The 16,370-nt window shown below is 55.0% G+C and overlaps 1 protein-coding gene across 1 annotated transcript in view; it reads right to left on the reverse strand.

Moving 5' to 3' along the window:
• Positions 1 to 16,370, reverse strand: part of GLI2 (GLI family zinc finger 2) — a 247,706-nt gene that overhangs the window by 21,821 nt on the left and 209,515 nt on the right. Inside the window, 2 exon segments of the mRNA XM_037850244.1 lie at positions 9,954 to 10,139; positions 14,825 to 15,027. Coding sequence (XP_037706172.1) covers positions 9,954 to 10,139; positions 14,825 to 15,027 — 389 coding nt within the window.

Genomic DNA, 16,370 nt, shown 5'->3' on the forward strand with positions numbered 1-16,370 from the left:
ATGTGACCAAAATATTTTGAAAAGGGTCTCGAGCAAAAAGGGCACAGACCTTTTAGGAAAGCACCCAGCTGGAAGAAAAAGTTCAGTCAATCAGCAAAAGCTTTCATTTTGGGCTGTCTTGTTGGGGTTTGAGGACTGGGGCTTATGTATATTTCAGCAAGCAGAGGTGGGTACACAGAAGGGGCTTCATAAATGCTCTGTGTGGTGCTGGCTTGCTGTGCTTCACAGAGGACCCCGGGGTGCGGCTTGGACAGAGTGCCCCGAGCCAGCAGTAAACCACCCAGACAAGGCCCCCCTTCTGCTGCCACGGGGCAAGGTTTTACCCACACGCCTAAAGGGCACAAGGATGCAGACTTGTCCTCCCCCACAGAGGGCCCCAGTGGAGCTGCCCACACACCAGCCCATACCCAGCTGGGCTGCCCCTGCTGAGTAACTGTCCATCTGGAACGAGGATGCCATAAGACAGACAGACATGTCCCGTCAGTCAGCAACCGGGCATGTTGGTCAGGGGGTGTCACTTTGGGTAAGTGCTTCTGAATTTTCCGGTGACTAATAACCCACCTACAGCCACCATTTAGCAACACTTACACCCACCATCTCATTTAACAGCCACCACCACCCAGAGATCCAACCCGTTTGCAGACCAGGAAACGAGGGTTGGGGGGGTTGGTGACTTGCTCACAATCCAAGAGCTACAGAGGCAGGATTTGAACCTGGGTCTTGGTGTGTGGATTTTCCGGGGACTCTGTCTTCATTGACTATCTAGAGATGTCAGGGAGAGGACCAGGAAGATGCCCCTTCCCAGAAAAAGCTTTTTACCCCAGCTCTAAGTAGTCCTGAATACTGAAGTTCAAGGACACTCCCTAAGCGTAATACAACCTGACCGTCCACTGCTTTCTTAGCATCCTGGACATCTGAAAGGCAACTCCAACCCAGCACACCCAGCTCCACACTCCTGATCTGCACTGGGACTCGCTTCCCCTGAGGGCTCCCAGCTTAGCGAGTCCCTCCACCCTCATAGCAGCAAAGCTGGAAACCCCAGTCTGCTCGACACCTGTCTTCCTCCCTCGGGGAACAGAGCCCATGCCCAGGCCTGCTGATGCCCGCTCCTGAGGGCCTCTTCCAGGCCCCTTTCTCTTGGTCTCAGCCCAGCCAGGCACCACTGCTTGCCTGGGTCATTCCACGGACCCCCTTACTAACAGCCATCCAACCTCTGGCCCCTGCTGCAGCCAGAGACAGTGTCTCAACTTGTAAGTCAGCTCATGTCACTGCCCCCTGCAAACCTTTCCAAAGCGTCTTGCTGCATCTAGGAAGAAGGCCAAAGCCCCTGGTGTGGCTCATGGGGCCTGAGGGTTTGTCCCACTCACCTCTCCTGCCGCGTCCTCCCACGTTCTGCCCAATCTGTTCTGGCCACAGTGGCCTCCTTCCAGCCCCTCCTTCATGTGCCTGCCCTCCTGTGCAGGGCCTGTGCAAGTGTGGCTTCCCTGGTCTGCAGTGCTCTTCCCTGCTCTCTAGCTAACTCCTACTCAGACCTCAGTTGAGCCATCACTGCCTCCAGGAAGCCCTCCAGGATCTCCCCGAGTTGGTCAGATTCTCCCTGTCTGCTCTCAAAGATCCCAAGACGTTCCCATTCGCTTGTGAGGTTACACAATGGTTCTGCCTCTCCTGCCCTCGTGAATTGGGGACTCAAATCCTTTTCTCCCCACCATTATATCCCTGGTGCTCAAGCTCAGAAGGCTCAGTGAGGCCCTAAGTCTGACCAAATGGCATAAACATGGCGTGAAGAGGGGGAGCAGAATGCCAGCCACCAGGAGTCAGTGTTCGCCGGATGCCCCGCTAGCCCAGTGCTAGGGAAGGCTCTAAGAACTTTAAAGTGTCATGTAATTTAATCTTTACAACCACCCTATTATCCCTATTTTACAGGCGACCGAATAAAGGCACAGGGAGGGTGAGAAGGAGGCGTGGGACTGGGTTGGGAAGCTCGGAGGCGGAGGGCCCTTGCACCACCCGTCCACACTGCCTGTGCCCAGGTGGGAAGGAGCAGCAGCCACGAGGAGGGGCCCCAGTAGACAGCCAGACACACATAGGAAGTGGCGGCCAGCAGACAGCTGCCCAGGAGCAAGCCCTCCAGCTCTCGGAGCCTCCCTTTCCCCGCGTGTACAAGGAGGCAGCCCAGCTCCCCTTGCCCAACACCCAGGGGACGTTCCAAGTTGACCCTGCTCATCAGTGCACCTTCCTCAGGGGCCACGACTGCTTGGAGTGGGGTGGGGGGTGGGGGAGGTGGGCAGGGTGAGCTCAGAGTGGATGATGGGGTCAAGGACAGTATGTTGAGAAAGGATAGCTGGGGCCACACAGCAGCACGCCACTAAACAGTCACTCATTCATCTGTTCATTCGTTTAGGCTCCCTCGGAGCCTTGCACGTCTTATTTACTGAGTTCACTCCTTGATGGTCTTCACTTTGAAGGGAACCCAAGATGCCAAAGAGAAGCCTCCTCAAAACTCCAATTACGCAGGAGCCGAGGTGGCAACTGGGGAGATCTGGAAGGGGTAGAAGACCCAGCACCCTATAAAGTCAGAAATCCACACACTTTTGTAACACATTTTTTTTTTTTTAAAGATTTTGCTGTTCCTATTTGGATTCCCAGCCTCTCATGAGCCCCTAATGAGAGGAAACAGGCCAAATCTGACAGTGATATTCATCTCTGTTATCCCCACACCTCCAGGGAAATATGTTTATTAATGCTCCTCTTTCCCTGATAAATTACTAAATAGAAAGGAAAGCCTGGCACTCATTTCCCAAGGCTTCTCCCGTGATTTACAACCCGGGTCTGGTGGAGCCGCCGGGACCGTTCACTGTGGCTATGTCTGTTCCAATGTCCATCGGCCTCCAGGACCTGCCTGCTGCTGCCAGCACCCACCCTCGCCCCCGGCAGGTGCCCAGCACCGCCCCATCCGCTCACCTCGTGCACCCGGGCCTTGCTTCACCCACTAGTTCTTTCTTCTGTTCATTCATTCATCAGACCCTCGGGCAGGGTTGGGGACACTGTGGGGGCTAAAGCAAGGAGGGCACTCAGCCCTGCCCTCCTCCAGGGCGAGAGGGGACAATGCAGGCTTGGGCCCTGATCCTCTGTTCTGAGCTGGATGGCTTTGGGCAGATTGCTAAACCTCTCTGAGCAGGCTACTCGTTGGAACCCGGTCCAGCAGCACCCACCTCGGGGCTGTTATAGGCTGGGACCCCTCCAAGAGTCAGGCCAGCCATCTGTTCTGTCCTGGGCTGAAGGACAGCAGGGAGGGTGGAGGGAGCCCGGCACGCCTTCCCTGGGGACAGCGGGCACGTCCCTGTGTCACCAGCTGGCAAGCACTCTGGTTAAAGGAGCCTTCCCTGCCTGCTCCAGCTCCCTCTCCCAGATATTTTCTGGACAGACGGAGGGGATGTCCTCAGGAAATCTCAGCTTGAAGGCCTAAACCTACCCCCCACCCAGCTATCCACAGCCCCCTGCCTCCTCCACAGCGGCTTCCTGGGGCGGTGGAAAGAGCCCAGCTTTGGAGCCCAAAGAGCCTTGGGGGTGAAGCCAACCAGCTCCACTTCCTAGTTACATGATGTAGAAAAAGAAACTTAGGGCTCTGTCCTCAGTTTCAGCTTCAAAACGCCCGTCTCATGAGATGCTTTGTGAAGGTTTACACAAATGACCATAAACCCTTCAGCCCGGCCGCCCCCCCATACCCATCTCCTCTGCCTCAGTCTCCCCTCCTGTCGGCCGCCCCTAGCCAGGCTCCTCCCTACCTCTTTTTTGATGGGATCAATGACACTGGTTCCTGAAAAATCCCCTGGAACCGCAGGCAGCATAAAAAACAGACATCGGAGATGGCATCCGAGTCAAATTAGCGTCAACATGACAATAAAATATATGGCTCAGAGGAAATATGGGCAGTAAACAGACAACATTTCACCCAGAAACGTTTCAATCTTCTCAGTGCGGTGGGAGTGGGAGCGGCAGGGGCTGCGGCCACCTCTTGTTAAATCACCGACACTCAACAGCATAATGCAGGAAGCTTCCATTTTAGGGCCCTGCAGACAAACGGTGAATCCCCCGCTCTCCAGAGAGCGGGAAATGACGATTTCGGATTGCCTGGCTGATTACCTGCTATCTTCCAACTCATCATCACTCCTCTTCTTTCTTCCTGCCATAAGTCAGGGCTCCTCAAGGAAAATGAGGAGAAGGGCCTTGGGGACCACCAGGTGAGGGTGAGCCTGCACCAGGCCATAAGGAATACCCCGTGTCCTGCCACATCCCGGCTACAGCACCCCGGGAGGGAGGCAGGCCTTGGCAGAGGGTTCTGCAATTCAGCAAATCCTCAGGCCTCTCTGCCACGTTTTCCCTAATGTTTTGGGTTTGACGGAGGCAGAGCTAGAGACTTCTTCCTCAAAAAAAAAGGCAGCCTAGTAAAAATAGGATAGTAAATGAATAATTGTGCAGGCTCTACTTGGCTAAGGCAATTGTTGCGATGTGGTTTGCAAAGGAGTGGGGCTGGGGATGCAGCCCTGTGGGATGTGGACACTCACGTGGATGTTCCCTCAGGTGCTCTGCTCTGCCCAGGTTTCCTCACTGCCTGGCAGATCCCGATTTCTGCCTCTCAGCTTGACATCCAAAACTTCCAGAACATTCTCTTCCCCACTGCTCTACTTTTCTCCAGTGCTCAGGAATGGGAAGGGGAGGTGCTGAGAAAGGAGGCAGGGCGAAGGTGTTGGGGATGGGGGTCCCTCCAGGCAGCTTATGGGAAGCACCCCACTGGAGCATGGGCACCGAGGGGGCAGGGCTTGGGTGTCTGCACACTGCTGAGTCCCCAGCACCCAGACAGAGCCTGGCATATAGCGGGTGCTCAATAAATATCAGCTGAATGAATGAGCGTGAGAGAGAAAAAGAGAGAAGGAGAAGGAAGACCCAGGCCCCCTAACTACCCGTGAGCTCCAGAGCCCCCTCCCCTGGCCCTGCAAAGAGCTCACATGTCCACAGTCAAGTTTATGGGCAGCAACCTGGTGTGGACGCACATGGTCCCCTGAGAAACCCCAGACCCTTCTTTGGGAGGTGTCTTTCTGAGCCGTGCTCCCCAGACCCCCTGCTGGCCTGCAAAGTTTTCTGATGGAAAGATCTACTCTTACACTTCACTGGTGAGTACTGGGAGAGCTGGGCCCGGGCTGTGGATAACAGCACTGTGTTCTTTTACCTACATCATGTCAAGTGTCTCAAAGATGCACGTGAGTAACCCATCCACGTAGGTGTGGGAGCTGAGTGGAAATGTCTACACTATTTTTAAAAGCTGAAGCAAATGTCCTGCTTCTAGTTTAAACAGTTTGAGAAACACGCCAAATAGAGGAGATGCTGCTTGGATGCTCTGATCCCCTGGGATTGCCACCAATGGGGAGCAAAGAAAAGAAATCTGTTCATGAAATCCACCAGGGTTAGGGACCCCCACCCCCGAGCCTCAGCCTGAGATACAGCTATCCCCATGCAGGCCAAGTCTGAAATCTGATGGCGTGTCTCCCTGCATCCTGAGGCCCATCCAATTCCGGAGCGTGGAAGCAGACAGAGGAAACCTGCCCCAGTCCTGCCCCCAGGCTGAGAAAGGCTTCCCGGAGGGGGTGATGACTTAATCAGCAACAGCTGACGGGAGCCGGAGCCCCGCATGCCCTGCACACACCCCCACCAATCTCACCCTCCTCTTGCCTCCAGCCTCCCCCAATTTCTCAGGGAGCCGCTCAGCCCCCCAGATGGTGCCAAATGCCCCGCGGCCCCGGAGAACAAAGCAAGCCCACAGCTGCTTTCCCCGGCACTGTTTCTTCCCTAGCGAGTCTGCATCTTTCTATTCCAGGTCCTTTCGTAACTGCCATTCACTCACTCACCTCACAAACACAGGGGGCTACTCCAGGCCAGCCTGCTTCTGGGTCCTGCAAGCCCCACCATCCATCATATATAAGGAGGAGCTCCCAGCCACGTGCTCTTGGAGCCCCTTGGGGCCTGCCATGGAGCTCAGAGGCTGTAGGGGCCCCAGGAGAGGAATTAATGCCTCCTGATTGGGGAGCTGGACTTGTAATGATGTCTCGGAAGAAGGGTCATTGATTCAAGTCTTAGGAGGCCAGAAGGAATAAGCCAGGCACGCCTGCAGGGAACAGCATTCCTGGCAGAGAACATACTATGCAAAGGCCCTGTGTGCAGAGAGTGTGCAGTAGGGTGTCTGGGAGCCTGCAGATGGAGCCAGGTGTGGTTGAAGGGCAGTGTCCTGATGGGGAAAGATGAGGCTGGTGAGAAAAGCCACAATGAACTCATGCAGGGCCTCTTGCACCATGCTACGAAACGTGGGTGTATCCTGAGGGCGATGGGGAGCCACACTGGGCTGAATGCAGAGGGCGGAGGGCATAAAAGATGACATTGCAGAGGTGGCAGTGAGGCTGAGAGAGCTTGAGCTGGGGCGGGACATGGAGGACAGAGTGGGAGGGTTGCAAATAACTGGATGGTCGAGAGGGTTGATGAACCAGACTTGGCAGGCCTGGGGGACGAATGGATTTGGGGTCCAGGAGAATTTGCCAGCATTGTACTTGAGCTGTGGGGTGGACAGTGGTGCTGACAATCGATAGTGAAAATTCTCTCAGTAGAGATAGGTTTGAAAGAGGGAAAGGATACTGGTGGAAAGGAAAGGGAGTTAGTGTTAATTGACAGCCTACTGTGTGCCAAGCACTGAGCTGAGTTCACATATGGGATTTCATTCAGGTCTTCAATCCACTCAGCACACAGGGCTAGGGAGCAAGCAGCACTGGGGAGCACATGGCATGGCATGGTGGAGCATGAAGGGCTAGGGAGCACGCAGCATGGGGGAGCATGCAGTATGAGGGGAGCACACAGGGCTAGGGAGCACACAGGGCTAGGGAGCATGCAGCACTGGGGAACACACGGCATGGCATGGTGGAGCACACAGGAGGACTAGGGAGCACGCAGCACTGGGGAGTATGCAGCATGTGGGGAGCACACAGGGCTGGGGAGCACCATTTGGTGCCCCATCAACTCCAAGGACACAGCATGGCCAGGCACGGAGCCCACATCTGCCCTGCCTGCCTCCTCAGCTGCCTGTGAACCTCTTCTCTCCCCGCGGCCCTGCCTGCACCCCCAGCTCCAGCCCTGCTTCTCTGGGCTGAGCCCCCAGCACCTCAGGCCCATCTGGCCCTGCCCAAGCCTGAAGGACCAAGGCGCCAGCTCCCAACCCAGCCCCCTGGCTCATCAGGCTGCGCTGTACTGTGGAGGCAGCAGGCCTGCAGGGGAGACCCACGGGTGATGCTGGTGACAAACGGAGCTGGGCTTGAACCCCAACACGTGGCCTGGGGTAAGATGCTTAATGTTGGGAACCCCGGTCTGCTCATCTTAAAAGTAGAAGTAATAATGCCAACCTTGGAAGGTTGTTGTGGGGATGGCATGGCAGGGTGCCGTAAAGCGCCTGGCACAGAGCAGAGAGGTTTGTCAGCTCCCATTCTCCCTCATGCATATGTACACAGCAGGTGCTACTGGTTGCTGATCGGCTGGCTCGGCCTCTCCTGCCCTCAGGATGTACCTACCTGCCCGGACTTCCCCTACTCCCTTGGCAAGCACTCTCGGCCTCTCCCACTTTCCAACTGGCCAGTGTCACCCTTGGGTCCTTGGAGGGTGGGCCCTGCTTGGAAAAGCCTGACACTCTCAGACAGCCATTTGAATGCAATTTTACCAACCTGTGCACACTGCCTGGAAAAGCTCTGTACTGCGGTGGCGGTTTGGTCTCTAAAGTTGGCAAGTGATGTGCACAGCACATAACTGCCCCGGGTCCTAGAACCCCCGAGCCCCGGCCTCACCACCTGCCGACAGCCCTCCTGCACTGCACCCTGCAGGGGCCACGAGAGCACCTGATAGGCTGCGAGACCCAGAGCTCGAGAGAGCACAGTGAGTGCGTGTGCTTAGAGGGTCACCTGCCACCAGACTAACACCCTACACCGTGTCTTAGTCCTGGACCAACGCCATCCCGGGAAGGCAGCAAGGGTGGGACAGACCCAGGGACCAAATCCTGGGGGTGCAGCTAGGACTCCATGGGGTGCTGTCCAGACAGCTGGCTGCAGTGGGATTCAGGCTTCTTCCCAGCAAAACTTGAGTCTGGGGAAACGAGACCCACGCTTGGGGAAGACAGCGAGCCACATGAGGGGTTCCCTAGTGTGAGGTGAGCAGGCTGGGAGTCAAGTAGGGAGCAGAAAGAGGGTAATCCCAGGGGATATCCGGAGAGACTTCCTGGAGGAGGCAGGCTCTCAGCAGGCCTTAGGGCTGTGCTCCACTGAAGCAAAGTGGCCAAGGCGGAGCTGCAGGGTCTGGTGGGGGCAGGGAGCCCAGGAGCAGAGGACTGGGGGACTGGGCGGGGGCGAGGCCCATCCCTGAGGGCCCACCAGCCCACTCCGGGCACCCAGACTCCCCCCTCACACTTTAGGGAGTGAGGAGGCTGACCAGGTGGGTGTGAGGAGACCAAATCCACAGGTGCTGCATGTGCTGGGGTGGACACCCAGCCCCTGGGCGTGTTTGCCAGCTCCTTGGCACAGGCAGCATGCCTGGGTACCTGAGCTGGGCTCTAGCCAGACAGTGGGGTGGCACTCACTGAGGGGATGGGGGCATCTGGACCCCTGCTTGTCCCCCCAGGCATGGGCTGCACGCTGACCCCAGCGCTCCCAGGCGGGGGCCGCTGGTGCCCTTGTGAAAACAGTGGTGAAAAGCAATTTGGTGGGAGGGAAGCCTGTGGTGCCCGGTGGGCAACTAAACCGTAATCCATCCTGCCTGACCCCCTTACCCAGCCTGCCCCTTCTGCAGCCCCCCTCCCGGTCTCCATTACAGGAAACTCCGTCTGCAGTTGTTTCGGCCCACAACCCCAGAGTCATCCTCAGTGCCTCACCCTCTTTCCAACTCCACATCCCATCTGGGGCTTTACCTTCAAAATCCATCTGAAATCCGACCACTCCTCCCCACCTCCACAGACCCCTGCTTCCACCTGGGCTCCATGTCTCATCTTAGCCCAGCAGCCAGAGCAGGGTTCTTTCTAAGAATAAGTCCGATTCCGTCACTCCTCTGCTCAGAGAAGCCCTGCAGGACACGGCCACAACCCTGAGCTCTGCCTTCCTCCTGCCCCCCTCACTCCACCCCAGCCACACTGGCTGCTGGTGGTTTCCTGGGCTCTTGGGCGCCCTGCTGCCTCAGGGCCTTTGCACGTGCTGTTTCCTCTGCGACTCTCCCTGCCTGGTCTCGGCCTGGCTCACCTCTTCCAGTTCTTGGCCCAAATATCGTCTTACCAGTGAGGCTTTCTCTGACTTCCTCATTTTCAATTGTACCCCAACTGCACCCTCGTGCTTCCTACCCCCATTTTCTCCTTGTTGTTTCTCTGCTACATTTTTAACTTGCCATTTTGGTATGTGAATTCCTCTTGTTTTTTTTTTTTTGAGTAAGTAAAAATTTTAAATGTCTGCAAGGCACAAAAACACTATAAGCAGAGTCAAGGGACAAAAGACAAATTGGGAAAAAGTATCTTTAACCCACATTAAAATCAAAGGTCTCATTTTACCAAGGAACACCTATGAGCCAATAAGAAAAAACACCTAATAATTCAATGGTGATTTCATCGATTTGTTGTCATGCTGGTGCTACCCTACCCATGGCACTGTCAGCCGCTCGAGGGCAGGGGCGAGCGGGTTCTGTTCCGGTGGGAGCTGCCTTGCCTGCAATCCTTCTGGCCGAGTCCTTCTGGCTCAGGGTAGGGACGGGGGTAAAGCTCAGGCCTCTCCTTAGTTCCCTGCACCCCCAGAAGGAGCAGGCGGTCCCGGGGTGGGGAGGGGGTGCCACCAGCCCTCCTGCCCTCTGGTGCCCTCTCCGCCCCCAGGAGTCTCACCCGGCCCAGCACTCACCGTCCACTGGGTTGAGGTAGTCGTGGAGGTGGGGTGCACTGGCAGCACCCCCACTCTGCATCAGCAGGTCCCCGTACGGCGTGGGGTGGCCCGCCATGAGAGCCACCTGGTGGTAATAGTCTCCGGGGTTGGTGCCTGGAGGCGGGAGGCCAAACAGTCCCCTCTCCTTAAGGTGCTCGTGGGCCACTGGGGCAGGGGAGACAGGAAGAAGCCATTGGAACCTGGCACTGGCTGCGTTCTTTCCAGTCAGGGGACAGTGCCCTTGTCACCCCCTACTTCCCAGGTGCCCGGGTCCCCCTGCCCTGGGCTGGCCCTGCTCGGCCAGCATGGGAGGGGTGTGTTCCCCCTCCCCAGGGAGAGCAGGTCCCAGCCCCCACATTTCTCCATTTCCTCAAATCTGGAAACAGCCTCTCCTTCCTCCTGCTCCAGGCCCCAGAGAAGCCTGAGCTCCAGGAGGGCCGGATCCATGGCCCCTCGAGACTCCCCACAGCCCGAGCTTTCAAGGCGAGACCCCAGGCCTGAAGTTCGCCCGGGCCCAGCTAGATAAAGACCCCCTGCCCGCCAACATCCATTACGTTCCCTGTCCCCGGGTCTGCAGCACCTCAGGGCTGTCTGCCTCTGTCCCTGCAGCCTGGGATTATCTTGAGGGGCAGGGCAGTGTCAGGGAAGAGTCTGGAAGCCAAACCTACTCATGCAGAGTCCTGGGTTTTAGCAGTTGTGCCACCTCTCTGAGCTGGCTCAGTTTTCCATCTGTGAAATGGGCCTAAGAGCAGCCACCACTCAAATGACTGTGAACTGTGATCGTAACAGCTAACGTCCTGGGTGCTTGCTGGGTCTGGACAGGCCCAGGACTGAGAGAGTTACAGTCCTCCTCTAATTTGAGCATCATCACCAACCCACGAGCCAGGAGCCACCCTCACCAGCACCCTCATTCAGCAGACGAGGAATCTGACCCTTGCAGATGGAACTATCTTGTGTAAAGTCCCCAGCCAGGAGTGATGGAACTATCTCATATGAAGTTCCCCAGCCAGGGGGTGCTGGAGCTCAGAGGGGCTCTGTGGTTTGAATCTGGAGCCCGGGTCCCTAACCGCTGTGCTGTACCACCACTCTGCCATGAGTCTTGGCAAATACGAGATGAGAAATCATGTGCACTCGGTGGAGAACGGAAGCTGCCATCCTTCTCGCTGTCCCCTCTTATTCAGCCAGGCTGACCTGCCCTGCCCATGTTCTTTGCGAGGACATTTCCCTGCCTGAAATGCACTCCCTTCCGCTCTCCCTGCCTGGCCCACCTCCTCCCTGGAGCCCCTGGTGCGTGGTCTGACGGATGCTGCCTCAGTTCACTGATGAACTTCCCAGGCCTTGTGTGGACGGGTGTGAGGGCCTGGCACACTGTAGGCACACGGAAACTTGGGTGCAACCCTCCGGATCGCAGCAGAGTGGGAGACAGACAGGTGGCTTCCAGCTGGCGGCTGGGCCCAGGGCCGGCAAGGCCACCCCCTGCAGAAGTCAGCGCCGTGTCAGCAAGCCAAGGCCCCCCGGGGGCTGAGCCCATTGCCACCCAGCTCACGGGATGGATAAGTGAGTGTGTTTATCAATATTTACTGATATTATATGATGATGTTGGTATTATAGATGATGCGTGATTATTATATGATATCATACATTAGGTAGCATTATATGATACTGTGTGATTGTACTGAGCTGCACCAATGTTTATATGGAAACCAGGCACAAGACTGGTGCTCCATGAAATTGAATGTCTGTCCTTTATAGGTAGCCCCGTTTCCCCACCTGGCTTCTGAAGGGCTACAGGGAAATTGACCGAGTGTGGAGTGTCCTGACGTAAACATCTCCAGGAGGTTCTCGGTTCCTTTATTTCCGTTTGGAACTGTGTAAGCCCATTGCGGCTGGGACCCAGGAGCGCAGCCAGTTCTGTGACCATTTTTTTTTTAAATTCAATTTTATTGAGATATATTCACATATCATACAATCATCTGGGGTGTACAATTTGTTCACAGTACCATCATATATAGTTGTGCATTTATCACCCCAATCTAAATTTTGAACATTTTCCTTTTATCAGAAAAAGTAAAAAAAAAGAAGAAGAAAAAATAAAAGTAAAAAAGAACACCCAAATCACCCCCCCCACACCCTATTTTTCATTTAGTTTTTGTCCCCATTTTTCTTCTCATCCATCCATACACTGGATAAAGGGAGTGCAATCCACAAGGCTTTCACAATCACACTGTCACCCTTTGTAAGCTACATTGTTCTACAATCGTCTTCAAGAGTCAAAGCTACTGGATTGGAATTTGATAGTTTCAGGTATTTACTTCTAGCTATTCCAATGCATTAAAACCTAAAAAGGATAACCCTGTGACCTTTTTTTTTTTTAAATTAAATTCAGTTTTACTGAAATACATTCACACACCAACAATCATCCATGGTACACAATCCACTGTATCCCTGTGACCTTTTGCAGTAGACTCCTGCGGGTGCTGTGATAAACTACTCCCTCCAGAGGTCAGCTCCCTCCAGAGGCTGTAGAGAGAATCGGTTCCCTGCCTCTTCCGGCTTCCGGTGGTGGCCAGCATCCTTGGCTTGTGGCTGCCTTGCTCCAGTCTCTGCCTCCATCATCACTTGCCTCCTCCTCCTCCCTCTTCTCCTCTTGGTGTCTTTTCATCGGCTTTAGGGTCCACCCAGATAATCCAAGGTGATCTCATCCCAAGATCCTTAACTACTTACACCTGCAAGGATCCTGTTTCCAAAACAGGTCGCGCCCCAGGTTCCGGGGGTTAGAATGAACGTGGTCATCTCTTTTTGGGGGCTGCACCGAGCCCACTACACCATGTGTAAACTTCAGGGCCAGGGGACATTTTGAGTCTAACCCGCATCTCTCTCCTGCTTCAGGTAAGCCCACTGCTGACCAGGTCATCACAAGAGGCATGGAGAAGTCTTGGCCATTTTCCACAAGATGGTAACCCTCAGCCAGCTTGGCACTCAGTGCTGAGGCTACACCACCCTTTGTCGCTCACCACGGCTCTGTCGAGGCCACTCAGATGGCCACAGGGTCATCTCAGAATGCTGCCGCCTTCTGGTCTGCCCTTTTTAGGGCCCTTGGCGGTAGCTGTTCACTTTGTGTGGTTTCTCCTTAGTGAGGACCGAGCTAAGTGCAAACCTCACAGCCAGGAAAATGAGCTCGACGCTTGAGGGCGACTCCCTGCACGTGTCGAGGGTGGACTTGGCCTTTTCCCTGTGCAGCTCCAGCCCGGCCTTGCCTCGGTCAGGCCTCTGCTGCAGCTCACAGTCACACCTGTGGGCCAGGAGGGGACACACCAGCCCTGAAGGGGACCATCCCCTGGGGTGGAAATGCAGCTCACCAAGAGGGGGCCTCCTGCCCCATGGGGCCCCTCGACGATACCTCGTCGTTGTCCTCAAGCCTGGAGCCCACTCTGGGTTGCAAGAGAAGGTTTTCGCCAGGCTTATTTGGGGAAGATGCAGCTTGGTTGCTTTCAAGGATGTGCTTTCAAGCACATTGCAGAGCGGCATGGGGCAGCAGAGAGCACCTTTTGATGCTGGGGGTACAGGCTGTCTTAGCATCTTGGGGCTCCCGCAATGAAGAACCACAAACTGGACGACTCCAAACACCTGCAATTCATTGTCGCACAGCACTGGAGGCCAAAGGTCCGAAATCACACCATCGGCAGGGCCGTGTTCTCTCTGACGTCTGTAGGGTTCCAGTGGTGGCTTCTTGGCCATCCATGGCATTCTTTGGCTTGTGGCAGCAGACTTCATCTCGGCTTCTGTCACGTGGCTGTCTTCTCTTTCTGTCTGTCTGTGTCTGATTTCCTCTCCTTATGAGGACACTAAATTATATTGGTCCAGGACCCACCTTCATCCAGTCTGGCTTCGTCTCAACTAATCACAGCTTCAGAGATCCAGTCTCCAAAGAGGATCACATCCATGGGAACTGGGGTTAGGATTTGACTGTATCTATTTGGGGGACACAATTCACCCCATAACAGGGCTGCCTTCCCACGAAGCATCATGGGCTGGGCAGGTGCCTTGATGTGCTGACCGCTCTCCAGTGTGAATGTGTATTGTGTGTGTGTGTGTGTGTGTGTGTGTGCTGGTGGGGTGGGCTGGGGGCGAGCAGTACACAATTTAAATGTGGAAGCCATATTTGTACCATGTAACATTGCCCTGCCCTGGCTCAAGTTAGAACTGATCCCAAGAGTCAGGCCAATTAATTCTCTCTCTCTAGCACCAGAATGGAGAGACCAAAGCCACCAGCACTCATGCCCAGAGTCCCAGGGTGCTGCTGTTTTGTGGCCCCTGTGTGGACCTGCAGGAGAAGCATAAAGCAGGCACGCAGCAGAAGCCAGCACGGACTCCGCACGGCCCAGAGAGAAAGAGAGGAAAAGAGCTGGACCTCATGGCTAACAAACTCCCCTCCACCACGAGGCCTGCACTACCTGCCTTCTGCTTCGGGGGTCCATGAGATGCCCCTAGACAACACCCCCTTTACTTAACACCAGCTTCTGTAGACTTTAGCTTATTGCAACCAAAATTTCTCTCCTGAGATAGGACCTACCAGAGTAAATAGGTAGAAGCTTGCTATTATTATTGGGGTAAACTATATGAGGTTTTAACGCAAAACGGTGCTCACCAACACATTTTGAATGAGTGCAAAAACCGAGACCCCAGCTTCTCTCAGCTCTCACTGTTTATTTACTAAAAAGCCCACCCTACAGTGGGGAGTGGGAAGGAAACCCAGCCGGGGGACTGAGAGCCAGAGGCATTGCCCAACCCCATGCCCCCCATGCTCTGTCCACATGCCCCCCACTCCCCTGTGCCCAACCCCTACTCACCGTCGGCTGGGCTGAGGCCCCGGGCTGCGGAGATCATGGAGAGCGTGGGGCTGCCGTGCATAGATCGGAGGTAGTGCTCCATGTGGGGGCTCACGTAGGGGTGGGGGGCATTGAAGGGGGACTCCCCAGGGCCAGCAGGGTGCGGGGAAAGGCGAATCAAGGAGATGTCGGAGATGACGGGGCTGCCGCTGAGGGTGGGAGGCCTGCAGGGACAGGGGGAGGCGTTCTCAACAGGCAGAAACTGCCTGCTTGGAGGAGACCCCAGGAACTCCACCAAGAGCCCCAAACCGACATGGGCAGTTCTTCACTCTCATCCGAAGACTTTCCAGAACAACCTATGCATTTTTATTTTATATTCCGGCATCCCTCGGTCAGAGGATCTGAGCACACCATCCACCGAGGAAGGCGTATTTAGAGCTCCTGCATGGTGGTGCAGCGCCCCACCTGTCCCCCACCAGCCCCCTTTGGTGATGAGATTCTTCACACAGATGATCAGGTTTGCTGGGTGTGCCAGATTGGATGTATTATGCTCCCCAGAAAAAGGTATGATCTTTTAATCCAATCTCGTGGGATATTGGGATTAGGTTGTTTCCATGGAGATGTGACCCACCCAACTTTGAGTGACACCTTTGGTTAGGTGTGACCTCTAATTGAATGTTTCCATGGAAATGTGGCTCCGCCCATGCAGCATGGATCTTGATTAGTTCACTGGAGCTCTATAAAAGCTCAGACAGAAGGAGCTCACTGCTAGCTGCAGCTGAGAGACACATTTTGAAGATGGCTGTTGGAAGCTGACACTGACATTTCGGAGAACGCCATTTTGAAACACAACCTGGGAGCAAGCAGAAGTGCCTTCCCAGCCAACAGACACCATCGATTGGCCTTCCTTCGGTGAAGGTACCCTATTGTTGATGCCTTACCTTGGACACTTTATGGCCTTAAGACTGTAACTGTGTAACCAAATAAACCCCCTTTATAAAAGCCAATCCATTTCTGGTGTTTTGCAAAAGGGCAGCATTAGCAAACCAGAGTACTTGGCCATGAGCTTAGCAGGCCTCATACAGGTCTCTGTGGACTTCCTGCTTCCCCAGCGCCTGCTCGGGGCTGGGCACACAGAAAGGACTCAATAAGTATTGGTCAAATGAACAAATGAATGACTTCTGTATGAAAAACAGAACATGAAAATACCAACACGGTGTTGAGAGGCAAAGAGCCTGAATTCCTAGAGGAACCGAGAAAAGTACGGAGAAACCAGGAGACGCTGTGAAAGTGGGGAATTTTGGGCTTCAGTTGGACAGTTGAAGGGTGAAGCACTCAACCACGGGATGAGATAAAATAAAAATACAAGACCATTTTTGAGATGGTGAGCTGTAACTAAAATTTTGAAGCATCATCGAGCTTTCCTTACGTGGAACTCCTCCTAACGCTGATCAAGCCGTCCTTCTTGGATGCCCACTAGTGCACCTGGCTTGGTGCCTCTGGCCTGGGATGGCATGGTGGTGACCGTCCACCTGGTCCCTGGCCTGCCCAAGGATGTAGAGGCCAC

This window comes from Choloepus didactylus, chromosome 9 (genome assembly GCF_015220235.1).
Source record: "Choloepus didactylus isolate mChoDid1 chromosome 9, mChoDid1.pri, whole genome shotgun sequence".
Lineage (NCBI taxonomy): Eukaryota > Metazoa > Chordata > Mammalia > Pilosa > Megalonychidae > Choloepus > Choloepus didactylus.